The sequence below is a fragment of the Ochotona princeps genome, chromosome X (assembly GCF_030435755.1).
Source record: "Ochotona princeps isolate mOchPri1 chromosome X, mOchPri1.hap1, whole genome shotgun sequence".
Taxonomy (NCBI): Eukaryota; Metazoa; Chordata; class Mammalia; order Lagomorpha; family Ochotonidae; genus Ochotona; species Ochotona princeps.
The window spans coordinates 46,217,559-46,245,252 of record NC_080865.1 but is presented as its reverse complement, the minus strand read 5'-3'; the positions used below and the strand labels follow the sequence as shown (position 1 = coordinate 46,245,252).

Sequence of the window (27,694 nt, the reverse complement as noted above, 5' to 3'; positions counted from 1 at the left end):
CCAGCAGTGGATGGCTCAAGTCCTTGGGACCCTGCCCCAGCGTGGGCAACCCGGGAGACTACTGGCTCTTGGCTTTGGATCAGCTCAGCTGTGGCCATTGAAGCCATTAGGAGAGTGAACCAGCAGATGAAAGATCTCTCTGCTTCTCTCTGTGAATCTGCCTCTCCAATAAAATCAAATATGATCACAGAACTGTAGAAAGCACTACCACACTGTCTGCTAGAATAGGCCCTTGCCAAAATGTAGACATTTAATCCCCTGCTTTGCCACGCTACTGCCTCATTTCTACATTCAGAAATACACACAGCCAATTCCTTCCTTAACATTCTGTTTTCACAGTTCCTAACAAAATGACAAGAGAAAAATCCCAGTTTCAATGAACATTTTTATTGTTTAAGAGATAGTCAACTTTTGTCTGCCTACCTGCAACTAGAACTTCATCTTGTTCCCATGCTGAACAGTGAAACAGTGACAAGGCTGATCAAGAAGATAGCTAAGCTAACACAGCTCACTTTCTTTTTAACAGGTGAAATATAAATATATGCACTCTAGAATGTACACTGGTTTCAGCACTAAGGAATTAAATGAGATCTTCATGAATGGAGGCAAATCCAGGGGACAGTAAAGATGAGCTGAGATGCTGTGCAACCGTTTAAGGGTTCCTGACGCTGCATTCCTTGGCCACTAGCTGAATCTTGATGTTGGGAAAGCTTTTGGTTAACACCAAGTGGAGATGCAGAGAACAAGTTGATTTAGAGGCTATGAACAGGAACCAAAAGGCAGGAAAACACTAAACATTGCTGAGAGCATCCACCCCAGGAAGGACTTTACCTGTTTTTGAGAGAGCACACATACAGAGATAGGATTACTATAGGGTCCATTACGCCTGACTTGCCCCCTTCTAACTCCCCAGTAACATGTCGGCTCTTCTTTACAGATGGGACATGGGCACCTTTTGTATTTCAGGCCCCAGGTGTACTAGAATGTGACCTCTTTGACAACAAGTTCCTGTCTTTCCTCCCCACTTAAAATGGATACCCAGAACAAGTCCTTCCGTTTGTACTATCCAGCTAATAATGACCACTACTGCACTAACCTATGCACTGTATTGTTCCCACCTTTGCCCGCACAACCAAATATAGAAAGGAACCTCACCTTCCAGAAGCTCTAAACTGGCACCACCGCCAGTGCTCACGTGGCTGACTTTATCCTCTGTGTTCCATTTGGCACAGCAAGTGGCAGTGTCTCCACCACCTGTCGAAACAAAGTCAGATAGTAAAGGACAAAGGAAAATGATTGATACTAAGATATTGAGGCAATGTGCTCCTTGACCCAAAGGCAGCTGATGAATTCCACCTCGTCAAGAGAACATCCTCCTTTTCTCTCAAGATTTACCCAGAGCAAACAGACTCAGCCATTTCCTCTCTACTGTTCACTGATCAGAATTCCAGTCAGTTTTGTAGAGGAACCTTACCTATGATGGTGATGCATCCCCTGGAAGTAGCTTTCACCACCTCATCCATGAGGGCCTTGGTTCCTCGAGCAAAAGATTCCCATTCAAACACCCCCACGGGTCCGTTCCACACAATCTGCTTCGCGCGAGCAACAGCCTCCGCATACTTCTTGCTGCTCTCAGGACCACAATCCAGGCCCTGATGGTTAAAGCAATTAAAAGAGAGGATGAATTTAAGAGAAACTACTTAGAGGAACAGATACTACCTCTACCAAGACAAGAACTTAAAGCTGGACACCAGAATTTCTTCTGGAACAAAAATTAAAAACCTGACTCATGACCATTTCTAAGTCAAGAAAACAGTCTGGAGAGTACCTTCACAATGCCAAGACAGAGACACTGAACTAGACAGATCAGTATTCTTAAACTCTGGCATACATGAGAATCAACAGGAAAGCTTATTTAAACTCAAAACTGCCAGACCCATCCCCAGAGATTGACTCGGTGGGTCTGCTATGCGGCCCAAGAACGTGCAAATTTTATGAGGTTTCAGAAATGATCCCAATACTGGGAGTCTTGGGACCACACATAGTCGATTGGTGGTTGGAAGTCGATTGGTGGTTGGAAGTCGATTGGTGGTTGGAATGAATCATTGATACCAAAAAGTTTCTGTTCACTCATCTGCCCAAGTGACTTACCATCCAGCCAGCAGGTATACCAGAAGCCACGGTGGCTTGGCCAGTCTTGGCATTCTCATCAAATTTGTCAGCAGTGACAAAGTCAACAGGCAAGGTAATCTTCACACCATTCTTCTCAGCCTTGGACATGAGATCTTTGACAATCTTGGCTCCCTCTTCATCAAACAGAGAAGTGCCAATCTACACAGAAGAACCAAAAGGTTGACGATCAGGTTCTATACTAAAATCATGCTTGCCTCACAAAGGAGACAGGAACCAGAATCAACAAAGAAAGGAACAACACAAAGACAAATGAAAAACAACTTGCTAGAATAAAGAAAAATGGGACTTTTTAAAATGGGACTTCTTAGGGCCCACATCCTTACACAGCCCAGTCTGTCACATCCAGTTTCCTACCTCCATGTTGTTGAGCACCTTAAGGAAGGTAAAAGCCATTCCTCCACCAATAATCATCTCATTGACTTTGTCCAGCATATTATTAATCAGCTGAATCTTGTCTGCAACTTTAGCTCTAAAAGGAAAACAAGAACCATCACCAAAAGAAGCAACTGACAAGGGAAGTGACATACAGAAAGATTCTGTATCAAGCAATTATAGAGAACTGTCGCATAATGCATAGTTTTGGGTTGTGTTTCTCCAACCAAAGAGGTCAAACTGTCTAAGAACTTGGCTCTAGATCAAGGACTTGGAAGAACTAAGATTATCTTATGGAAGTACAGGTTCCATATATGCCTGTTTTTTCCCCTCTCTGCAAAAAGTCAGAAGGGAAAGATTGCTAACTGTGGGATCCACTGTTAAGCACTCAAATCAGCGGGCAAGACAAAAATCCCTATCCTTTTGGAGCTTGTTTGCCAGTAGAAGGAAACAAATACACATGAACATTTTCCCCTCCCTGTAAAAGACCCAAACAGTTAACATGGGAAAATGGTGGCAAGTTATTTCTTATTTCAGGTGTAAAGAAAGATTGGCCACTATGGAGTATGAGGATAGATTATTTCATTTAGTGGAAAAGAAGAGAAACAACCTCCCATCTGCTGGTTCAGTCTGCAAATGCCCAGAGATATCTAGGACTGGGCCAGGCAAAGCCAGGAGTCAGAAACTTAATCCAGGCCTCCCATTTGGTTGGCAAGGATGGAAGCCATCAGCCACTGCCTGCAGAGCCAGGACTTAAATCCACACACCTCAATATGAGATACAAATATCTCAAGCAGCTTCAGAACAGCTATGCCAAATGCCCAACCTGGATTATTAACACACAAACACACTGCTTCAGAAAGTTTTTGGAAAATAACATTCAAGATAAGTTTATTTTAATGCAAAAAAATCTTGAAATCCATGCAGAATCTTTTCATAATACACATTTTCCATAAATTTTTTGAAGATTCCTCATGTACAGAGATTTCAAAATCCATACACATCCAAAAGGCTCAACTTCTACTAAAACTGTGGGACAGTCTGTAACTCAAATGCTGACCCCGTTTCAACAAATCAACTGAACAAAAACACTAGGGAAAAGGGGATTACTCTGAAGGTATTTAATACTCAACCAAGTGTAGTATATGAGTCATTTGGACACTTATGCAAACCCATCAATAGTGGAGAAATACTTTTTAAATAATAGCATTTGGGTACGGACAGGAAACAAAAGTATCGGATTTTCTTAAATACAGTGTGGCTATTTAAAAGAAATTTGCTTCGGGTTCGGCAGCATGGCCTAGTGGCTAAGGTCCTCGCCTTGATCCCATATGGCCGCTGGTTCTAATCCCGGCAGCTCCACTTCCTGTCTCTCCTCCTCTCAGTATATCTGACTTTGTAATAAAAAAATAAAATAAATCTTTAAAAAAAAAAAAAAAAAGAAAAAGAAATTTGCTTCGGTTAAGCCCTCACCTGGGACGCTTGCATCGCATATCAGAGTACTACTGTGCTTCTGATCTGCTAACGTGCCTGGGAAAGCAGCAACGGTCGTTCCAAGAGGCAGTTCCTGGCCGATTTCAGCCTGAACCAGCCCTCACTATTGTGGCCATTTGGGAAGTGCTAAAGCATGCAAGAGCTCTGTCACTCTGCCTTTCAAATAAATCTCTCAAATAAAATCTCCTTACCAACTCCTAGAGGTATACATAAGTACTATAAGCACAGGGCGTCTAAGGCTTCAGCATAGATGAAAATATTAAAACACAGATGAAAAAGTGGTCAGAATGTCACTAATTAATTATCAAAGCAGAATTAATAATAGGTGTCTGAGATATACTATATCTCTCCACTTTTGTTTTACAAAAATTATAACATTATCTCCAACACTACTACTACTACTACTAAGCAGGGGAACTATGCTTCAAAATGGGTAGTAAAATAAATCTTCACATCAACTTCTCAAAAGATAAGATAGTCTCAACTTATCTGAACCTTCACCTTCTGAGGTTGTTATGCTCAGTCAACTATGATCTGAAATATTAAATAGAAAATTTTAGAATTAAACAATTCTTGGGGCCAGCAAAAAGCTGTAGCAAGGTCACCCTCGACCTGCAGCACCAGCATGCCATACGGGCACTATCCCTGCTGCTCCACTTCTGCTCCAATTATTACGGCCACAAAAAGCAGCAAAAGATGGCTCATCTTTGGGTCCCTGCACCCATGTGGTAGGGAGGGAGACCCAGATGAAGCTCCTGACTCCCAGCTTTGGACCGGCCCAGCTCTGGTGGTAATCATCGCCATTTGGGGAGTAATCCAGCAGAGGGGAAATCTGTCTCTCCTTTTCTCTGTAACTCTTTCAAGAAAAAACAAATCTTAATTGTTCCACTTTATTATTGGTAATCTCCTGGTGTGCTAATTTATAAACTAAACATAATCAATTGAAGAAATAACTACCAGATGGAGAACCTTGGGGGAAATCAACCCAGATGTCCATCAACTGGATAAAGAAAATGTGTATACAAAGATTAGTTACTCCTAATTGGGGTATGGAAGATTTCTCTGCACACCCCTCCTAAACATGCTCACCTAAACTGTTGACATATATCCTGTTAGAATTATAGAATTAGACCACCTGAAAAACAGCCAGGTTCAGCGAAATCATGCTTCAATGCTATAAACTGCTAAAGACTAAAATTAAAATAGGCATGAGACAGCTGAATAGCAATCTAAGCCATTTTAAGGTGTATAGAATACGGTTTAATGTAAACAAAAATTGAAATGTCTATGAACTCACAGGTTGTGGTTGAGAACCTGCATTTTCCTATTAATATATTGGTTAATCAATACCATGTCAATTAGTGCCATAATGTTGTAAATGGTTGTAAATATTATGTTGGGACTTTTAATTAATTGGAATGATACTCTGCCAGCTCTACCTTCAGACCTGAGATGGTCTCACCAAGAAACCATTGAACTTACCAGGACAATAAGATGCTGGACTTTATGCTTGGTAAATACCTCCAATGAAAGAATCTCAACTGAATTTGAACTATGGAAATGCAACAAGGTGGAGCAATCCACTGTGGGGGGAGGGTTTTGGGAGGGGCGGGGGGAATCCCAGTGCATAAAAAATGTATCACATAATGCAATGTAATTAGTTTTAAAAAAAGAAATGCAATAAAAATATGTTAAAAAATAAAAAGAGAGAAAAAAAAAGAAAATGTGTATATACACTATGGCATACTACTTAATCAGAAAGAATGAAATGTCTTTTGCAACAAAATGGATGCAACTAGAAACCATTATGTATATTAAAATAAATGAGTCCGAAAAGAAAAATACCATACTTTCCCTTATCCAGGGAACTAATACATACAGTAGAAAAAGTGTAATCTGTATGATTTGCATTTTGAGATTAGAGTACTGAGGATTTGTTTATAACTATTGAGGAACAGTAGGATTTTTTTTACTTGTTATTTGTTTATAGTTTACCCAATGGAGCTTTAAGCCTGTGATTGTAAAGTGAAACGAAAGTATGCCACTGTTATAAAAATGTTTAAAAAATAAAGAGAAGGGGTAGGGTATGAAATATTACTATATTCCTAAATCTGTAATGAAATTTCTTCATCTTGTACAAATTAAATTTATATTAAAAAAAAGTTTAAACCTAACCATACCATTAGATGGCACTAAATCCCATATTCCATGTGTACAGAAAAAGGGAGAACAAAGCCAGACAGCTCAGATCTCCAGCACAGTCTGCCCTTTAACACCCACAACACACAAGAGCCATGCTTCTGGGAACATGCTTTCTGTGAGAAGACACAGAAAACCTGAATTATATTTAGGACATTGAAACTGCATTCATGGTGGCTGGAGAGCAACTATGCTATCTGAAATTGACACCCAACTCTAGAGTCAATTTTCTCAAGAAATGCTGAGTGTGTGCAGCCCGATGTGGGAATAAAACCCTGCTCATACAAGGGTCATGGTCCTATAAGCCATAAAAAGGCTACTACCCTAGACAGTCATGCCAAGCGACAGGAAATTAACTTAAGCAACCCCAGATCCCCATTCCTTGTTAATCACCTAAGTCTCTGGTCCTCTTGACCTTCAATTCTGAAGCTTCTATTTTTAACTAAGCCATCAGAATATCCTTACCCATGTGCCCACGAAGTCAGTGTGTGATGTGGAGTGCTGAGGTCTAAATGACAGCTTACACATGCCTGAGGAGCATGTGAAGGGACTGAGGGCTTCAAAGTTGTCAGATGAGCAATTTGCATTGATTTGCCCATTTCTCCTTCCTTGCCTTCTCTACCCTTACTCCCTGGTTTCCAGGTGAGTCTCAGCAGACTGGGGATGCCAGAGAGCAGAAGACTCCTTCAGAGTCAGTATCACAGTACCTACTTCCCCTGGCTCTGTCCTGCCAGATCACCAGCCCTGCAGCCTTCTGCCAAAAGCTCTGAGTCCTGCCAGAGGACCTTCTCCACCAAGCCTCCTCCCTTGGTTCTGGTAACCCCTCAGGCCTTCGGGATGCTACTTCATGTTGCCAAGCCCCGATTACTGCATTGCCTCTTTCTGGTTCCCTAAACCTACCTTTGTAGTCAAACTTTACTAAGTTTTCAGTCACCCAGCGTGATTGCACTCCATGACAACAAACCATTCAAACCATAGCCTACCACCAGACAAAATCTAAAGCATGATCTTAAAGAGTTCTTCATACCCGCCAAGGATGGCCAGGAAAGGTCGCTCTGGGCTCTCCAAGGCCTTGGCGAAGTAGTTCAGCTCCTTCTTCATCAAAAACCCTCCAGCCTTCTGTGGCAGATTGACGCCCACCATGGAGCTAGGAAAGAGCAGACATTCAGATCTTGTTCAAATTCCACCATTTCTGCCAGTCATCTCATCATTACCAAAATACTTTTATGTCTGTGACAGCAGGAAACCATAGTTCTCATCCCCAAACTGCCAACAATAACAAAAACTCACTTAGGTAACAGGTTTTTGATTAACAGCACAGGGTCAAAGTGAAAGAATCAAAAGCAATGAAGTTATATCTAAAGACATCCTTTGACAGGCGCAGAGCATAATTTCCATAAGTAACTGGCCAGCTGATGTCAACACAAGGTTCAGAGTTTATAAAATCCATAAAGGGAGAATGCAATAAAGTACAAAGTGGGCGATCTGCAGCTGTACAGAAAGCTCTACAATTCCCAACAGTTTTAACCTTTATTCCTCTGTAGGTCAGGGATATTCACCAATAGCCACAGAAGCAGCCCCAAGGAGAAACTCAAATGATGGCAGTATAATTCAAACCAAAACTAATGCTGCTCAAATAAATAAGAATGCTGCCCTCAGCCCAGTGGTCTGCTAAAGCTCTTGGTACCTACCTGTGGGCCCGGTGAGCAGTGCCAAAGGCATCATTCACATACACATCTCCCAGTTTGGAAAGTGAAGCTCGGAAATTTTCTACTTTGGCTGGATCTGCTTTAATCTGCAAGGGAAAAAAAAACAGGAAATAGTGATGGCTCAAAAAAGAAATGTGGAAGTATTTTATGCCACTGTGAGCTAATGAAGTAATAAGTTAACAAGAGCACCTGCCCTTTCTCCCAACTATTCCAGGTCCTTTTACTATCCACCTTCCTCAAACTGCAAAGCAGGAAGCATTCTCAATCTATGGCACAACTTCTAATCACATCGCCCCAACCTCTAGATCAAAATTCTGATTATCCTTCCCTACCATTGTCTCAACCTCACTTCTGCATTTTAATGTTCTCCTTGTGAAAGCAAGTATTACACTAGACTCAAGTTGCTGGTACCAAGGCCTTTCTGCAACGGCAAAGCCTTCACAGGTCTCAATTTGCCAGTTGCCTTCTGCCATTTCTAAGCCCTAGAGCTTGTGTATCTTGAGTTTCAGTTTCAAAGGGCACCAGATTTTTGGTCAGCATTTGAGTCTTACTACAGTAGCAAGACCATGCCAAAGAGAAGCTACGGCAAGGCCAAGAGCCTGTGATGCTAAGAAAAGAAACTGCTTGAAAGCAGGCACTTTCAGTGACCTTAAGAAATGTCAGAAGTTACTAGCCTGACTGGGCTGCAACACCCATGGGTTCCAGTGGAAGACAGGGCTGGAAACAGAAACAACCCAGCAATTGCAACCACCAGTCGATTGGGGCGATGGACTGTACCGGGCCCTGTACTTGCAAGTACACACAAGAATCAGGTCTGGGTTCACCTCAGACAGTTTCTTTAGGGATCCCCTCAATCAAACTGCCGGACTCAGATCCCTAACCATGAAAAGACAGGACAGAACAAGTCAGTCAACTACCTCAATAATATGTTGGCAGTGAAAATACTGAGCAAACGGAGACTCTAAGATGGACTACATCAATCAGTGGATTCTTCAGCGACCTCATTGTGCTTGGGATGGCAAGATTGGCAGCAATTCATAACTGTTGAACTATCAAAAGCACTTGAGCAAGACCCTCGGAGCATGTCCCACATCAGGGACCTGGGGTGGGTGGGAGACTGGGTGGGGCTTCTCCCTTTACCCAAAATAGTCTTACCCACTTTCCTGTAGCCCTTGAATCTTTGTGCCCTAATTAACTATTATGTAAAGATTGTCAAAAATAAAATAAAAAATGCGAAAAGTTACTAGCCTGAGAAAAAAAAGACTTGGTAGCCTCGATGCATATATTCTCTAAAAGGACCACCAGAGTGGGCAGCACTAAACATGCCAACAGTGAGCCAACAGGAAAACTCAAGAATCATCCTCTAAAAGCCAGTTTTTGGATTCTGGTTTTCAAGTCACAGCAGTCTGCTTTGTGCATTAGCAATGACTGCTTTTACACAAAAGCAGAGTTGAGTGGTTCCCACAGACCATAAATGGTCATAAGTGACTGTGTGACCCACAAATCCTGATATTGAGGATCTGTCCGGTTATAGACAAACTGCTGATCTTCTGGAATGCCACAACAGCACCACCTCTAATCTCAAAGGACGCCCTGTGTGCATCTTGAGGCCTAGCTTCTTTATGAAATCAGGCAGCTACCTTTACCTCCTAATGATAAGGGAAGAGAAAATGTTTCCCAATTTTGCAGAAATATTCACTGACTCACATCCCAGTGGTGGCGACTTTGTCAAAGGCACTTCAAACCCATGTGAAGCTTCGGAGATGCTAGCAACATTTTACTGATGACCTGGGTGGTAGGCACAAAGATAGGTTTACCTAAAAATTCATCAAGCTGCATGCATTTTTGCATCTATTATAATTCAATAACACGGTCTCTAAAGAAAAATAAATCTAAACTTCCTTTATTCATGCACCTGACAAATAGCAGCGCCAACCCCAACCAGGTGAATATCACACAGCCCACCTTGTTCCCAGAAGCATCTTTTCCCTTCCCTTCTTCCTCCACATGAAAGCGGAGGTTCTCCAGCAGGATGACAGATCCGGCAGCCGGGTTGGCACAGGCTTTCTCCACTTCTGGGCCCACACAGTCCTTCAGGAACAGAACATCCCTGCAGAGGGGGGCAGATGAAGATGCTGGCAGTCAGAACATTAAGAAGTATTACCAGCACGCCTGGCCATACCTCCTGCCATGGCAGCTCCCAATCCCAGAGCATGCACGTACTTGCCCAGCAGAAATTTGAGTTCTGCAGCAACTGGCTCTAAGGAATACTTGTCAGGCATAGGAACACCATCAGGTCGGCCAAGGTGGCTCATCAGGACAACCGACTTGGCTCCATTGTCCAAGCAGAACTTAATGCTTGGAACAGCAGCCTTGATTCTGTATCAAAAAGAGCAGACAGAAAAATGTGAATTCCAGGCATTAGTGGGAAATAGTTTATTCACAACATCATAATATAAACCTGTCTTATCTTTTTTTTTCTTTCAACTTTTTAAATTTTTTAATTCAAGAGGCAGGTTTTACAAAGAAAGGAGACAGAGGTCTTCACCCACTGATTTCACCGCCCGAATGGCCACAATTGCCAGAGCTTTCGTATCTCTCATGCAAGTTCAGGGTCCCAAGGACTTGGGCCCTCTTCTACTGTTTTCCATATGGCACATTATAGTTTCTTGTAACATTGAAAAATTTTGCACATATTGCTATTTTCTATCTTTACCAGCTTACAAGAAATATTGATAACAAAGTAAAGCATTAATTTATTCAACATCTACTGAATGTTTCATATGTACAAGACATTCCAGGTTTTGAGGCTGCAGAAATAAATCACAATACAGCCTCTGCTCCCACGTAAGTAAAAATCTAAAGGAGGGAGAGACAATAGACATGTGTGTGTGTATGTGTGTGTACACACATAATATAGCAGATGATGACTGGACAGGCTGGAAAAGGAAAGACCCAGAAGGTGTCATTGAAGCATATTGTGGATGATAAAAACTCAAGTTCTTTCAAAGTATCCTATGTATCTAGCAGATACAAAAATTCATTGTATAAAAGGAATGTGTATCATATATGAAATTTGCCCAATGAAACTAATTGTAAGCCATTATCAGTAAATTCTATTATTTTCTTTTTTTCTATATTTAATTAATTTATGTATTTGGAAGGAAGAGATAGTTCTTCCACCTTCTTCACTCCCCAAATGGTCACTACAGCCAACGTAGAGTCAGGCTGAAGCCAGGAGTCCAGAAGCTTCTTCTGAGTATCCCACATGCAGGAGGAGCCTAAGCACTTGGGTTACCTTGCACTGCTTTTCCCAGGCACATTTAGCACAGAGCTGCATCAGAAGTGAAGCAGCCAGGACTCCACATTGCCCACATGGGATGCCAGCACTGTAATCCATGGCTTTGCCCACAATGCCACAACATCAGCCCCAAATTATATTTATAATGCTTCACTTTTGTGGAACAACTCCATGGATTTGAGAATATTTATGCAGACATTATTAGTTCACACCCTTTCTTCATAAAATGCCTCAGAAGACACATTTCCAATGTTTCTGCCGTGCTGTGAGGGGTCTTGACTTCCTCGTGCAAAGGATGTACATGACAAAATGCCAGGCTCTACACTGGCACCAGTACTGAAGGTGCTCTGGGTCTAGCTGTACACGCTCCAAGGTGGCAGCCACTAGCCATGTGTGCCTACTGAGCACCAGAAGCGTGAACAGCCTAAAACTGAGACATGCTCTAACTATAAAATACATGTTACACCTCGAAGAAACAGAGCTAAAAGCTAAATGCTCCTTTAATTTCTAGCGTTATTACACACTGAAATGATTATTTTAAATAGCACATTATATAAAATGTGGTTGCCTTGCACCAGTTTCAGAGTACTGAAAAACACCTTCCCAGCTCAAGCCCTTCTTTTAGAAGGTAAAAGAAAAATCTTCATACAATCTACTCAAAAAGCAAGAGCATTATCAACACTAAAATGTTCTGCTCCCAAATCAAGGACCTAAGACATTGGAGCAGTTATCCCAACTGAAAATATTACTTCTGAATCCTTTTCCCTTCTGTTTTTCAAAAGCAAAAGGATATCAAAATTCTCAAAGAATAAATTTCAACCATCTGGGATGAGGGTTTGTAAGACAATATGTAAACTTAATAACTAACTACATTTACAAATCCCTCTCTTGCATAGTTCCTTGGTTTGCTAGAGAAGCCACCTAACCTTAAACTTTGGAATTGAAACAAAACTCTCAAAACTTCAGATTTAAAAAAAAGAGGGGGGAGAAAAATCACTTTCTTAATATGATTATTTTCAATTAACCCAACAGGCCAACCGGTGGGTTAGTGAAAAGCCAAAATCGTACAGTTGCTCCACTTGCACAACATGAAGAGAAATGCCATTTCCTCCCAGCAGCAGCACAGCTTTCTTACAGCCAGTCCAAGGTTTAGCACAGCCCTTACCTCTGGTTGTTTGTTATCTGGTTGTTCTTCATAGGCACATTGAAGTCCACTCTACAAAAAAAAAAAAAAAAAAAGTTTTAGGTTCAAAACCAAGATCAACTTCTTATTGTCTCCAAGAACAGAAGACTGTGAATGACCCAGGTATACAAATTCAACTCTCACTTTAAACCTAATCAGTAGTGTTAAAAGGCAAAACAGTACTGAGCCTTGGGGAGGAGAGAGGAGTGACAGGCATTGGGGGGGGGGGGTCTGGTTACCTCCCATTTCTTGACCTGGATGACTGCATGGGGATGCAGATTTGTGGAAATTCCTTGTGCTTCTGATGCATGCCCTTTTAGACAAGGATCTCATATTTTAGAAAGAAATGCCCACAAACAAAACCCAACTGAAGCCACAGGAAGTATTGCAGAAGTGAAAACCAGCTCCATCTAAAGCGACTACTCCTTGGGCCAGGCATGATTTCCAAATGAGCAGCAGCAGGAAGGGTGACAAAGGCCAAGGAATGTTCCTGGGTCTCCCTCGTTTGCCTTGCCTCCCTCCCTTGTGAAGCCAATATCACTCAAAAGAAATTAAATGGATTAATAAAACACAACAAGAGAATAGCCACGAATTCTTCCTGGAGAAAACTTTGACCTTTAGATTCATTGGAAATTAAGTATCCAGTACTAAGTTCACGCAAGTAACAAGATGGCCTATCAGTCTAAAAGGAAAAGGTGGGACATACACCCTAACCCAACCAATCAGAAGGGACAAGACCAAGACGACCAGAGGCAATAATTCACTGCAGTCTTTCCTTCCTTACCTAACATATTACTGCTTTACCGGTTTTTTTTTTTAAGTTTATTTTATTCTTATTTGCAAGGCAGTCTTAGAGAGACAACTCTTGCACCTACTAGTTCCCTTCTCAAATGGTCATAAAAGCCAGAGTTAGGCCAATCCAAAGCCAGGAATTTCCTCTGAGTCTCCCACATGTGTGCATGGTTCCAGGGCTTTGGGCCGTCCCCAACTGCTTTCCCAGGCGACAAGCAGGGCACATATAGGATACCAGAAACATAGGTGGAGGACTAGCCTACTGTGTCACAGTGCCAGCTCCATTTTTCACTGTTTTTAAAAATCAATTCTTTAAAAAAGTTATTCTGCATTTCTGAAACTCAGCTTATTCCTTTGCCTACTGAAATCATTCACTCATTATTTTTTTTTTCCTCATCTGTACAATGAGGAAAATGGTACCTACCTCATAATGACTGAAGGAATTAAATGTTAGCAACTTTTTACGTGCTTAAAGAATTCCTGGGGCCCGGCGGCGTGGCCTAGCGGCTAAAGTCCTCACCTTGAAAGCCCCGGGATCCCATATGGACGCCGGTTCTAATCCCGGCAGCTCCACTTCCCATCCAGCTCCCTGCTTGTGACCTGGGAGGGCAGTAGAGGACGGCCCAATGCATTGGGACCCTGCACCCGCGTGGGAGACCCAGAAGAGGTTCCTGGTTCCTGGCTTCGGATCGGCGCGCACCGGCCGTTGCGGCTCACTTGGGGAGTGAATCATCGGATGGAGGATCTTCCTCTCTGTCTCTCCTCCTCTCTGTATATCTGGCCCTTCAATAATAATAAATAAATCTTTAAAAAAAAAAAGAATTCCTGGGCCTGGCGGCGTGGCCTAGCGGCTAAAGTCCTCACCTTGGGCGCCAGTTCTAATCCCGGCAGCTCCACTTCCCATCCAGCTCCCTGCTTGTGGCCTGGGAAAGCAATTGAGGACGGCCCAATGCATTGGGACACTGCACCCGTGTGGGAGACCTGGAAGAGGTTCCTGGTTCCCGGCTTCGGATCGGCACAGCACCGGCCCGTTGCGGCTTACTCTGAAACATCGGACGGAGGATCTTCCTCTCTGTCTTTCCTCCTCTATGTATATCTGGCTGTAATAAAATGAATAAATCTTAAAAAAAAAAAGAATTCCTGGCACATGTGTTAATCATCCACCTACCAGTGCCAGCACCCCATTTGGGTACAGATTTGTGTCCTGGTTGCTCCACTTTTCATCCAGCCCCTTGTTCATGGCCTCAGAAAGCAGCAGAAAAGCCTTGGGCCCTGCATCTACATCAGAGACCCAGAGCAGGATGCTGGCTCCAGATCAGCTCAGCTCCATTACCTCTGGCCATTCTAACTATTTGGGGAGTGAACCAGCAGATGGAAGATCTGTTTCTCCTCTCCAAATCTGTCTTTCAAATAAAAATGAATCTTAAAATACTCTGCTGGCTCTGTCTTCAGACCAGAGAGGGTATACCTAAGAAGCCGTTGAACTTGACTGGACAATAGGATGCTGGACTCTATGTTTGGTATACGCTTGCAATGGGGAAATCTCAACTGAACTTGAACTGTGGTTATGCAATAAGGTGGAGGAGTCCACCATGGGGGGAGGGTTTGGGGGAATCCCAGTACCTATGAAACTCACGTAATACAATGTAATTAATAATAAAAAAAATGAATCTTAAATAAAAGAATATGGTAAAGTATGACCTGGTCAAGGACATGACTGCTGTTCTTGATCACCAAACTCCTTCTGCTCTCCCCTTTTTACTCCTCTTTCTAGGCTAAGGCGGAGACATGTCAGAAGCACTCCACATTCTACAGCCTGGGGCCAGCGTCATGCTTCAACAGACTAATCTTTCATCTTCAAGCACCAGCATCCCATAAGGGTGCCGGTTCATATCCCAGCTGCTCCACTTCTGATCTAGCTCTCTGCTTCTGGCCTGGGAAAGCAGCAGAGGATGGCTCAAACCCTTGGGATCCTGTACACCCATGTGGAAGGACCCCCCCCCCCCCCGCTTTGGATCAACTCAGCACCAGCCACTGCAGCCATTTGGGGAGTGAAACAGTGGATCAATGATCTTTGCCTATCCTCTCCAAATCTGGCTTTGTAACAAAAATTAATAAATCAGGTTTTTTTCAAAGACTTGAGTTTTCTGTTTTCATTTGAAAGGCAGATCTACAGAGAAGAGACAGATCTTCCATCCTCTGGCTCACACCTCAAATGGCTGCAACAGTCTGCCATCATGCCACGTACAAAAATAAACAAATCTTAAAAAAATAATTTAAAAAATCCTATAGACCTCCTGACTGGATCACAGAATTTCCTATACCCCACAGACCTACATAATCAACCTCACTGCAGAGCAACCTTTACAAAGATGAGGGGAGGAAAATAACTTTCCGTTGCATGAATTGTAAACGCATTTTTCAAAGCTTTCCAAATTAAAAGCACTACATCTCTGAAGGAAGAAATCCATTTCATTTCAGGCCACTGGATTCTGATTATAAGCACCTTCTTTAAATATCTTGGCCAAGGCCTGGCCAGCCTTAAAGTACATTCCAAAGAGGATAGAGTATTCCATTACCTTGGATCATGTTCCCCTACGCAGTCTCCCAGAAGGCCTGTGGTCCAAAGAAAGGCTCTTGCTAAGAGGGTGTCACCACCTGCCAGGCTGTTTGTTCCCCACCCCCACATACAAGGATGATTTTTAAGGCAGAAACACTGAGAAAGTCCTGCCAAATGCCATGGCATCAGCTTGTGATGGGCATGAGATTCACACTCTCCCCTCTGCCCTCCGGATTAGCTCCCCTGCCCCTTTCATTTCCCTCACTCTGAACAGCTTTGCTTAGGTTCCCCTGCCCCACCACCGGAACTGATCCTGCCAGCAAACAGGGCTCATTTTCACAACATCTGCACCCCTTCCTGTTCTACTTCCCCCAGATGCTTGGGCGCTTTGCCTCAGGCAGGCAGTTTGATGTCCCCAACACACCCATCGGGAATGGCTAAAGTAATAAATAGTGACACAATCAAACTGACCAATCACACACACCGGTGGGAGGAAGGCTGACTGATGATTCAGGGCCTTTGGAAGTCTGAGGACTCCCTTGAAAGGTTAAATGCCACCCCCAAATCCTACCTACTCCCTCTGTTTTCACCCCCCCAAAAATGACAAAGCATATTCCATACCAAGGCTTACAAGAGTGTTCGTAGCAGCTTTATTTGAAAGAGCTCAAAACTGGAAACCATCCAGCTTTCAGTGGAAGCATAGTTAAACAACGTGTGACACATGCATGCCATGGAAAACTACTGAAAAGCATAAAACTGCTGATACACGTAAGGACTTGGGTAATTCTGAGTGGGAAAGTCAACCCCCAAAATGATGCACTGTTGACTTCACTTGGAGAACGTCTTAGAATGGCAACTGCAAACACAGGGCAGATCAGCGATTGCCAAGAGTTAGGAATGGGGAATGGAGCAGGAACATAAACGGGTTAGTGTGAGGGAGACCTTGGCTGTGATCAAGTAATCTTCCGTCCCAATTATGGCAGTCACACAAATCTAAACGTGATAAAACAGCAGGGACAGGTACACTGTATACCAATGTCAACCTCCTCCCTTTGCTAATGATCTAAAATGTATCCATTGGGGAAAACGAGGTAAGCAGAGATCTCAACGCACAGCCTTTGCTTTCCTGGAAATATAATTCCAAAACGCAACTAAGAAACAGACTTAGCTGGAATAAGAATAGTCTCTACTACTTGAAATTTTGCAATCCAAGCCAGGTTGTTAAAACTCTGGAAAATTTGGGTATTCTGGCTGTCTTTGCTTTGCTCTCCCTTTTTCCTGTTTTTCACTCCACTGCAGCAAACCTGTTGCTTAACAAGTTACAACAAGTTTGAAAAAACAAAATCGGGCTTTTATTTGAAGGAACCAACAACAAAAAAAAAAAATAGGGGGAAGTTTCTTACAAGCAGGCAAAGGACGACTAGTAACCTATGAGAGAAAGAAAGGAAATGACACCGCATAATTAAGCAGGAAGTTTGCCCCGAAGAAGCTGCAGAAGTGACTGGAGCCCTAAAAAATCGGAGTGGAATCTGGTGACAAACTAGTCTGAAGCTTCTAGCTCCTGTTAATTGCCCTTGGCTATCCAAGCCTAGGGGCCAGAAGACTCAGCAAATACCAGAGTTCCCTTGGGAAGGACAAAGAGCTGGGTGTTCTGAAACGCTGCCAGAAAGCATCACATAAAGGCTTGGAGACAAAAGCTGAATAGAGCTGCCAGCACATGGCTGCCCCGGTCTCCTCAGGAAAAAAAATATAGCCCAATAACATGAGGATTCATCCAAGCGGCTACATCAATAACCAGAGCACAAAATAACTGCAGCCTGAACAAGTAGTGTATCGAGAGTATTAAAGGGGGGGGGGGGGACTACTGACTGTAGCCTTCAGCAGACAAGGGTCTGTGTTCAAACTGACCTTGTAAGCACATCCCTGGAGGCAGACTTTTTACAATGCTCCTCAAAACTGTGCGTGCATCTCAATAATCTTTTCAATTCATTTTTTTTCAAGAACCTTTTAAAAGTCCCCTTGTATGGAGGATCTAGTCAGTAGCTGGTAGCCAAGGAGACTGAACTTCTAGCCCGGACTCTGCCACCCGCTTGCTACTTTACTAAGCTCAAACAGGTCACGGCATCAACTCAACACAACTAGCCAATGATTTCAAGGATCAGGGTTAGCCTGCTAAAGGTCATTTATTAGCTACACAGGGAGAAAAGCTAACACTTCCTCCAGTTATACCCCCAGACAGTGGAATTAATTCCGCAAAACACTCACTTTCCCTGGGGAGTAGACATGCTCAAGCTACAGGAAGGTAACCAGCGTGATGCCTCATTCTGGACTTCAAAATATATATATACATACATACATATATATATATACACATACACACATAAAAATACATACATACATAATTTTTTTCAGAAAGGTAGATTTACAGAAAGGAGAAACTGAGCTGATCTGAAGCCAGGAGCCAGGAACTTTTTCTGGGTCTCCCACGTGGGTGCAGGGTCCCAAGGCTTTGGGCCGCCCTCCTCTGCCTTCCCAGGCGACAAGCAGGGAGCTGGATGGGAAGTGGAGCACCCAGGACATGAACCGGTGCCCACATGGGATCCCAATGCGTGCAAGGTGAGGATTAGCCACTGGGCCTCCACACAGCGCTGTTTCCCTCCCCATCCTCGACTTTCAGCTATGGCAGATCTAAGGTCAGTCTTTGCCACAGTGGACAGAATAATGAAAACTGAAGGGCTGAACCCACACCAATACCCACCTATTCTTTTCTTCTTTTTTGTAAGGTACGTTTCCCTTCTTTAGGAACATGAGGCTGGAAAGGATCCTTATCTGCTACTTAGAAGGTTGTGATTTCTTCCTTGCTGAGATTAGAGGCCTGTTACTTGGGCACATGTGAACAGCACGTGTTTCCCACAGATCTAAACTATTTGGGGTCTTTATTTAAATTCAAAGCGAGGCAGAAAAGACTCATCTGCAAATTCACACTAGTGATAATGAAATTAAGAGGGAAAGAAAGAGGTGTGAACTTTTAGGATACCTATACAGTCCTCTTAAGTCCTAAGTGGCCGCCTACGTTTAACACAAGGGAAAAGAAATTTCTTGCCTCCATAGGCGCCCTCACTTTATCTTGCCCAAAATGGGAAAGCAGCTGGATCACACCTGCCTCCCCATTAATCAACCACTTCCCCCCAAAAGGTCATGGCTGTACAGCAACACCAATCCAAGCCCTTACAGTCCTTCCAAAGCTCACCCCTGGATGCTGCCTAGGTACATCCAGCCAGGCTGGTCCAGCAGTCACCTACCTAATCACCCTCCTGCACTTTGCAGTACACATTCTATACAACACGCTAGGAATTCTGGCAAGTGAAGTGAGAAGCCATGTTGGTGAGTAACCAGGGATCCACGTGGGCAGAAGAGCCAGAGGAGCCTTTCCCACTTCCAGTCTCCAAGCCACGGGAGGCTGGAGGACAGCCTGGGAGCCACACCCTGCTTACCCTCACACAGCCTGTGTCACAATGTTGATGCACACCTCACAGCCTGCAGGCTAGTGAGCTCCGAAGCAGGGGCCTGTTACATAAGCTCTGCAGGGGTCCTCCTCTGGCGCGCCCCTCCCAACCCTAGTTCTTGGGGGTGGGGGGAGTTCTACTCCAGAATATTTAAATCGGGCATCCTCCGGGAAAGGTTTCCCTTTGTGCAGAGCCCTCTGAAATGGTAGCCATTTCGCCTTTATCTGGGATGATCTGGGGCGATGGGGGAAGGGAAATTTTGCCCAATGACCTTTCAAGGTCCCTCGCTTGGGGCCTACAGATTTGCGAGACAAGCAATTAAGTCCCATCTTGCCGCCTGGGAGCTGGAGGCCACAATGAAAAAAAAAAGTGAGGAGGCGGGTAGGGCAAAGCGTGTCTCGGCTATCGGAGCCCTAACTCATTCAGTGGGATCCACGCCCAAACGGTGACTGCGGCCGCTTTCTCAGCAGGTATTAAAAAAACAAAAACAAAAACAAAAAGCAGAAACCTTCTATAGGTCCCAGCCTCAACGAACTGCAGTCTCGCCCCCCTTAGGGGCCAGTCTGAAGGCTACAAGCGACTTAGGGCCGCCGAGGAAGCAAGTTTAGCCCCGGCCTGAAAGGCTGCTGCAGCGACCAAAGGCAAGGGCGAGGGAGCACAGGCACAAACGTGAATTACCTCATCACGACCCGCTTCCCCTTCACGTCCAGCTTGTCCAAAGTCAGCTTGTTCGAAAGTGACATCTCGGCGGTTGAGCGGAGGCGACAGGCCGGAGTCTCGGGCAGCGGCGAGGCGTGCACAGCACGGAGAGCAACGTGCACTCAAGCGGGACGCTTAGAGCGGACTGAGGGGCGCGCGGCCGAGGACCGGGTCCACACGGCTCCCCAAGCCCCGCCTCCCGCCCGCCCCTTCCCGGCCGCGGCTCCCGGCACGCCGGCCAGAGCAGCGGTGATTGGCTACGGCCCGAAGGGGCGGATGCTATGCCATTGCTCCAACGCCCTGTCCGTCCGCGAGGGCACTGGTGCGACGTGCGGTTTCCATTTGTCACGTCCGGCACGCAGCGACAGCGAAGAACCTTCCCGACTGAGGGTGGAGCTGGAGGCAAAGTTGAGGAGCCCCCAGCAGGTGGTGCGGAAGCGGGTCCCTAGTGGCGCCGAGGGGCAGACATGGAGGCTGCCTGGACCGCCGGCCCTGGAGCTGGGGTACTGCGCAAGCCCGCGACGCCCTGGAATTCCCCTCCGTAAGAAGCATCAATGCAAATGACACTTCCTTGTTGCAAATCTCGTTTTCCCAGCTCCCACAAATGGATTTTGTGGTACCTAAAATCTCTCAGAAATCAAGAAAGGCCCAGGCCCCCCCGCCCTCCACTGTTGGTTTAAATGAAAAATGCAAAGCAATTGCTCTGATTGCTGCGTGGTGAACGCTGTGGCACTTCCATGTAGCATTATCCTGTATTAAAGAATCTAATACTCTCAAGTCTCGGGCCACATCCTGATTTTGCAGGCAAAGTAAGTGATGCACAGAGGTTTAGCTCAGGTCTTCAGAGGGTGAAAGTGGGAGTCCAGAGCCAGGCCATGCAAACCCAGAGCCCTTAAGTACACCAGATCTTAAGTGTCACTGTTAGGAACTAGGACCTCAGTAGCCAACAATTTTAGAGTCACCCTGTAAGGGAAGATTTAGGAAAGACACAGCATGTCTAATGTAAAGTTACAAGGTACACATACACTTCTTTCAACCCTGTCCCTGTAAACCGAATTGGGAAATAACTACAGGAAAGACCCAGCTGAGCCTCCAGGCCCTCTCGGGAACGTTCTGGAGAAATGTAGCACCGGTTTCATTCCACCTAGTTACTGTGGAAGTATAAAGCCATTCTTTTCTTGATTAGAGGGAATTGCAACAAAAATCAAGAAACAACAAGGGCCAGGTGCAGTAGCCTAGTGATAAAGTCCTCACCTTGAACGCCCCGGGATCCCATATGGGCTCCAGTTCTAATCCCGGCAGCCCCACTTCCCATCCAGCTCCCTGCTTGTGGCCTGGGAAAGCAGTCGAGGACGGCCCAAAGCTTTGGGACCCTACACCTGTGTGGGAGACCTGGAAGAGGCTCCAGGAACACCTGGCTTTGGATCAGTTCAGCTCTGGCCTTTGTAGGCACTTGAGGAGTGAATCAGCAGACGGAAGATCCTCTCTGTCTCTCCTCCTCTCTGTATATCTGACTTTCCAATAACAAATAAACCTTTAAAAGAAAAAGGAAACAAAAAGCTCACAGGCTGACAGCCGGGATGTAATAGTGCTCCCCAATTACTAAACACTTACCATTTGTTAAATACTGCTGAGTGCTGAGCTGGCAGAATCCATTCACTCTGCGCAGTAGCATGGGGAAGCAGCAGCCATGTGATGTCTGTTTCATAGATTAACGTGTCAAAACACTGAAAGATCAGGGGTCTTTGTCCTACTATTGATCTGAAACTGCAGCAAAGGAGCAAAAATCCTAACAGTGTTGGAGTCTGGGGTGACATTTTCCATTGTTGCTGGAAAATAAAGGGAGGGTGGAACAGGTCTAAAATAAAATTGGTGAGGCAAGGGAAGCTGAGGCCAGATCCACTGAACCTTATAACAGTGTTAAAGGTGTGATTTTTATCCTGAGAGGTATGGGTAGCCATTTGTTCAGTTAGTGTTGCCTGTCCAACAACTGTTTCCTCCCCATTGCCTTCCTAGCAGACACCGGATTTGATTGAGTGTTGGACTGAGGACAGGTGCCCAGGGAAGGTAGGCTTATCTCACAACCCCGAAAGGTGAATCATGATAGACTTAAACCAAGCATAGTAATCCTGTTCGCCTTTGTTGCGGACTGCTCTGTGAAAGCGCACTGACTCAATTGGGGCCAGCGAGCTAGGCTGGGAAGCCTGCTTACACCTTGTGGGAGACTTTGCCCTCTGATAAAACAGAGCAGCCAGTGGAGCAAGGCCTTTTGTTCTCCACCCACCCCTGACCTTCCTGCCAGGGTTATTGTCCTGCAGGAGCATTCGGTTTAGAGATGTCCAGTGGTTTGGAAAAATGTCTACCAATTATTTTTAAACTCTTCTTTTTGAAAGGTGGAGCAGAATTCCCCTCTTCAGTGTGGACTGTTCCTTTGCGACTTGCTTCTGATCACTGTGTTGTGAGCACCAGCTTGCTAATTTGCAATCCAGATCCTTTTCACACACAGATATATTTTTTAAAGATTTATTTACTTTTTTATTGGAAAGTCAGATATAGAGAGAGGAGGAGAGACAGAGAGGAAGATCATCCCAGCCTGCATGTTGACTGCAGTCTCATGAGAGACTCTCGGTCAGAACCACCCAGGCTGGCTCTTCCCAAATTCCAATACATGCTTGATGTTTTAAGGTGCTAAAATTTAAGGTATGAAAGTACCTCCGAAAGTTCATGGATGGGGGGAGGGGCATTTGGCCTAGCAGTGAAGATGCTGATTGAAATACACACGTCCCCATATCAGAGCACTGGAGTTCCACTCCTGGCTCTGCTTCTGATTCCAGCTCACTGCCATGTGCACCCTTAGAGGCAGCACATGAGGATTCAAGTAGCTAGGTCCCTACCACCCACAGGGGAGGCCCAGGTTGAGTTCCTGGCTCATAGCTTCACCCTGGCCCATCCCAGGCCATTGCAGGCATTTGAGAAGTGAATTAGCAGACAGGAGCTATCTCGTCTCCCTTTGATTCCTTCTTTTCCTTTGCTTCACAAACACATAAATAAAAAATTCATATAAAATTTTGGAAATTCTTGGAAAGTAAGGAATTTCTTTCGGTACAAAAGCTATGGGTCTTCACACTGTGGGTGTTCAAAAGAGCAATGGAAATTTTTTTTTTTTTAAAGATTTATTCATTTTATTACAGCCAGATATATACAGAGGAGGAGAGACAGAGAGGAAGATCTTCCGTCCGATGATTCACTCCCCAAGTGAACCGCAACGGGCCGATGCGCGCCGATCCGAAGCCGGGAACCAGGAACCCCCTCCGGGTCTCCCACGCGGGTGCAGGGTCCCAATGCATTGGGCGGTCCTCAACTGCTTTCCCAGGCCACAAGCAGGGAGCTGGATGGGAAGTGGAGCAGCCGGGATTAGAACCAGCGCCCATATGGGATCCCGGGGCTTTCAAGGCGAGGACTTTAGCCGCTAGGCCACGCCGCCGGGCCCAAGAGCAATGGAAAATTTATGTTATAGTGAAACCAGGCATGCATTTCAAAACTTTTCTGCACTAAAATGAAGTTTACGTTTTAATTCCTTTTGTGATTACTTTCTTACAATACCCTTCTATTTTGCTGCGAAGCAGTGGGTAAGTAATATGAAGTTCCAGGAATGGCTTTTTTTTTGAGATTTATTTATTTTCATTGGAAAGCCAGATACGCAGAGAAGAGGAGAGACAAAGGGGAAGATCTTCCTTCCAATGATTCACTCCCCAAGCGGCCACAATGGCTGGAGCTGAGCCCATCCGAAGCCAGGAGCCAGGACCTTCTTCCTGGTCTCCCACCCGGGTGCAGGATCCCAAGGCTTTGGGCCGTCCTCTGCTGCTTTCCCAGGTCACAAGCAGGGAGCTGGATAGGAAGTGGAGCAGCCGGAACACAAACCAGCGTCTGTGTGGGATCCCGGAACATGCAAGGCAAGGACTTTAATCACTAGGTTATCGCACCAGGCCCTGAAAATATCTTTCTATACTATTGAAGTAAGAGTAGTATGTGTGATCAAATTTGTTATTTTAAAAAATTTTGGAGGGAGGATTCTACCTCTGCTAAAGAGACTATTAAGACTGTTGTTCCCACTGAGAAATAATTAAAATCTCAACTTTTTATTTAAAGATTTATTTATTTGAAAGGTACGGCTGCAGAAAAAGGGTCAGGGAGAGGCAGATTTTCCACCTACTCGTTCACTCCCCAGATACCTGCAATGACCAGGGCAGAGCCAGGCTGAAGACAGGAGCCTAGAACCTTCTTCAGGTCTCTCATGTGAATGGCAGGGGCCCAGGTGCTTGGGTCTTCTGCTGTTGCTTTCCCAGGCACATTAGTAAGGACTGGATGGAAAATGGAGTAGCCGGAACTCAAACCTGCACTTGTCTGAGATGCCAGCTTCGCAGGCAGTGTCTCAATGTGCTGTGCCACAGTGTTGACCTCTTATGTATGTTTTAAATGTACAGAACTTTAAAATATCATCTGTTTGGGCCTGGCGATGTGGCCTAGTGGCTAAAGTCCTCGCTTTGAAAGCCCCGGGATACCATGTGGGCGCCGGTTCTAGTCCCAGCAGCTCTGCTTCCCATCCAGCTCCCTGCTTGTGGCCTGGGAAAGCAGTCCAGGACGGCCCAAAGCTTTGGGACCCTGCACCCGCGTGGGAGACCTGGAGGAGGTTCCTGGTCCCGGCATCGGATCGGCGCAGCACCGGCCCGTTGCGGCTCACTTGGTGAGTGAAACATCGGATGGAAGATCTTCCTCTCTGTCTCTCCTCCTCTCTGTATATCTGGCTTTCCAATAACAATAAAATCTTTAAAAAAATATATCATCTGTTTTCCCCAGCTTTAGGCAACTGCCTAGGTTGTCTTGTACCTGGGCAAGAGTTAGACTGCAGGGAGAAAAGCAGCCAATGACTGGTGGGCATTCGGAGTCTGGTTAATAACAAGTCTGTGTTAACTAGGCCAATGTGCCAGTATAAATATCTATTCTTTAAAAAAAAGATTTGTGGGGACAGGAGGCAAAGCACCCACTGTGCAACTACGGATGCTCACCAGCCAGGGCCACCCCACCACCATCAATGCCATACACACCTTTGAGAGTCATGCATTGCCTGGAGCCAGGAGACTGGAGATAGATCAGGATGAGGGTCACTGACGGCTTGTTTGACATATATAAAATGCTTTATAAGGCTTCCATGGACAAGGACACTGCACCAGCAAGTGATCAAGAGAGCTGGGACTGAGGGTGGATTGCATGAGGGAAACTGGAGAGCCTCCCCCTAGCCAGGCCACCATGCCCTCCAACACACACAAGAACCAAAGCTAGGGAAAGAACAGGCCAGGCAAGGCTGCAGAACCAGCCTGTGAGAGCGAGGACTGGAGGCGTGCCAGGCCAAACTGCAACATCGTTGGTGGCAGTATCTCATATGGGCACCAGTTCCTGTCCTGGCTGCTCTTCTTCCAATCCAACTCCATGCTAATGGCCTAGGAAAGCAGCAGAAGATGGCCCAAGTGCTTGGGCCCCTGCACTCACACAGGAGACATGGATGAAGTTCCTGGTTCCTGGATTCTGCCTTGCCCATCCCTGACCATTTCAGCCATTAGGGAAGTGAACCAACAGACAGAAAAGGCTGTGTGTGTGACTCTGCAGTTCAGATAAATAAAGCTTTTTTAAAACAAAACTTCCAAAGGCAGTGAAGCATTATGAAGCCAATTTTCGAGAAAGAAACTGAAATACATAAGGTCATGTTTGGAATTATTTTTTCCCACAACCGTGTCTGTGAACTCCAACACAGGCAGCTGTAAAGGCTGACAAGATGAGCAAACTTCAGTAGATTCAAGAGACTGGAGGAGAATAAATTGGACATTGGGGCCCACCAAGGATAAGGGTATCTGATAAACCTCAAAAGTTTTTGGATTTTTTGCAACCCTGACTAGCAATACCTTGGGAGTGATATGACTAGGAACAGATAAACCCTCCTGAGAATGAGGTCCAGGTTCTTATCTTAATCTACAGTGATCTGGAATTTCTAGTCCCCTTATCTAGCATCAGGAAGGTCAGAGCCCTAGGGTTGGAGAATTGTCCCTAAATTAACAGCGAGATTCTTGATGGAAACAGATTCTTCAATGACAGAGAGAGAAGGCAAAGGTCAGGTCTAGGCCACTCCGCCCGGGCCCTACATTTTATTTTTAATGTTGTTTACACAGTTGAGAGGGATGCATGCTATGTGGCCCTGTGATTGGGGTGGGGAGGGTCAGGTATGCGGGAAGGTGGATGGGACACATTTCAGTCTTTTTTTCTTTGCTCCTATGACAGCAGTTGAGGAAAGGCGGCTCCTTCCTGTCAACCTATATCAGCATCAGAGGATGGGAGATGGTCCTTTGCTCATGCCCCCAGACCCTGATGTGGGAAAGAGTGTTCTGGGGGTGTTGCTTGAGTGGTTTTGATAGCCCCGAGACATTGTCAGTTTCGGTGCTCCAGGGTTGAGAAAAATCTTTCCAAGGTCTTCTGATTGACAAAGTCCACCTTAGTGCATCCACAGGCTCAGGGGCATGCTGCAAAGCTTGACGAAGAGAATTGTTCAACCTATTCTGGTTTTCGTTCTCTGCAGAAGCAGTCAAGGCCCCTTGCTGGCCTAGATGAACTGGCTGTCATGTGCCCCATGCACATCTGTACATACTGTCCACTGCATAGTTATCAGCAACTGAGGAGGCCCAGTCCTAATACACACACTCCAATATCAGACTACATAACCTGTTGTTTTCCCTTTGGCCAGGGTCCGAGTTCAGCAAGCCAGCTGTGGAGTCCCCCAAGAAACCTCACCTGGGGTGACCTCACACTTGACTCTTATGTATGCCAGCCAGTACAGGGTCACGTGTGGTCTGTCACCTGCACTAGCCAATTCACATACTGGTGGATGTAGCTTGGTCAGTTCTGCCTCAGCCCCATATCTTACATGAGCCAACGGGTGCTGCAGCTCAGGGCAGCTAGCCTACTACAGATCTGGTGCTCACATATACATGCATATAAAGTGACCCCCCCAGTAAACCTCACCAGGCTCACCCCAGCCCCACTTTTTGCATGTGTCAATCTCTGTTTCAGCCTAGCCCAGCCCAGCTCTCATGCACACCCACAGGCATTGCGGCTTAGCTCAGACAACCTGCTCCCAGAACCAGTCTCCCATATGGGTACAGGTACTGCTGCCTTGTCCAACCTGGCCAACTGCCAACCCTGGTTCTTGTGCTCATCAGTGGTAAGTAGAGCCTAATAACAGAGTGCCCACAGTTCCCTTGCCAGGCATGTTCCCAGCCCTGTATCTTGCATCTGCCAGGAAGTTCTATGGTCCAGCCTGACATGAGTCACACCCATTCCCAGTACTTTCCACCAGATGCTATGGCCTACCTTAACTGGCCCACATCCATTCTGGCTCTCATGCACACCAATAGCTCAGCCTTGCCCAACTCCAGACCAGCACACCCCAGTCCCAGCTCTCATGCTCACCAGTAGAAGCAGCAGCCCAGCAAGAAGAGTCCCCAAAGTTTCCCTAACATGCTGGCTCCCAGCCCTAGACCTTATATATACAAGCAAATGCTGCAGCCCAGTCTAAGGTGGCCTGCACTTAGTCTCAGCATTTGCCAACAGGTGCCTCCTCTGAGTCTCCCACATGTGTAC

General features: G+C 45.3%; 1 protein-coding gene across 1 annotated transcript; it reads right to left on the bottom strand.

Moving 5' to 3' along the window:
- Window positions 1-367: 367 nt before the first annotated feature.
- On the bottom strand, window positions 368-20,164 carry PGK1 (phosphoglycerate kinase 1). The gene is made up of 11 exons (XM_004592778.3): window positions 19,988-20,164; window positions 12,434-12,484; window positions 10,191-10,346; window positions 9,933-10,077; window positions 7,950-8,053; window positions 7,286-7,405; window positions 2,548-2,662; window positions 2,152-2,331; window positions 1,475-1,652; window positions 1,156-1,254; window positions 368-831 (listed from the first exon to the last, which is right to left on the bottom strand). The coding sequence occupies exons 1-11, from the start codon at window positions 20,050-20,052 to the stop codon at window positions 791-793; spliced, it is 1,254 nt and encodes a 417-aa protein (XP_004592835.2). The 5' UTR covers window positions 20,053-20,164; the 3' UTR covers window positions 368-790.
- Window positions 20,165-27,694: the final 7,530 nt, after the last annotated feature.

Excerpts from the sequence above, each read along its gene's own strand:
- PGK1 (XM_004592778.3), bottom strand. The coding sequence starts at position 20,052 with ATGTCACTTTCGAACAAGCTGACTTTGGACAAGCTGGACGTGAAGGGG. Across the intron at positions 1,653-2,151 it reads GTATACCTGCTGGCTGGATG|GGCCTGGATTGTGGTCCTGA; the intron begins GTAAGTCACTTG and ends TTTAACCATCAG. Across the intron at positions 832-1,155 it reads CAGTTTAGAGCTTCTGGAAG|GTAAAGTCCTTCCTGGGGTG; the intron begins GTGAGGTTCCTT and ends TCTCAAAAACAG.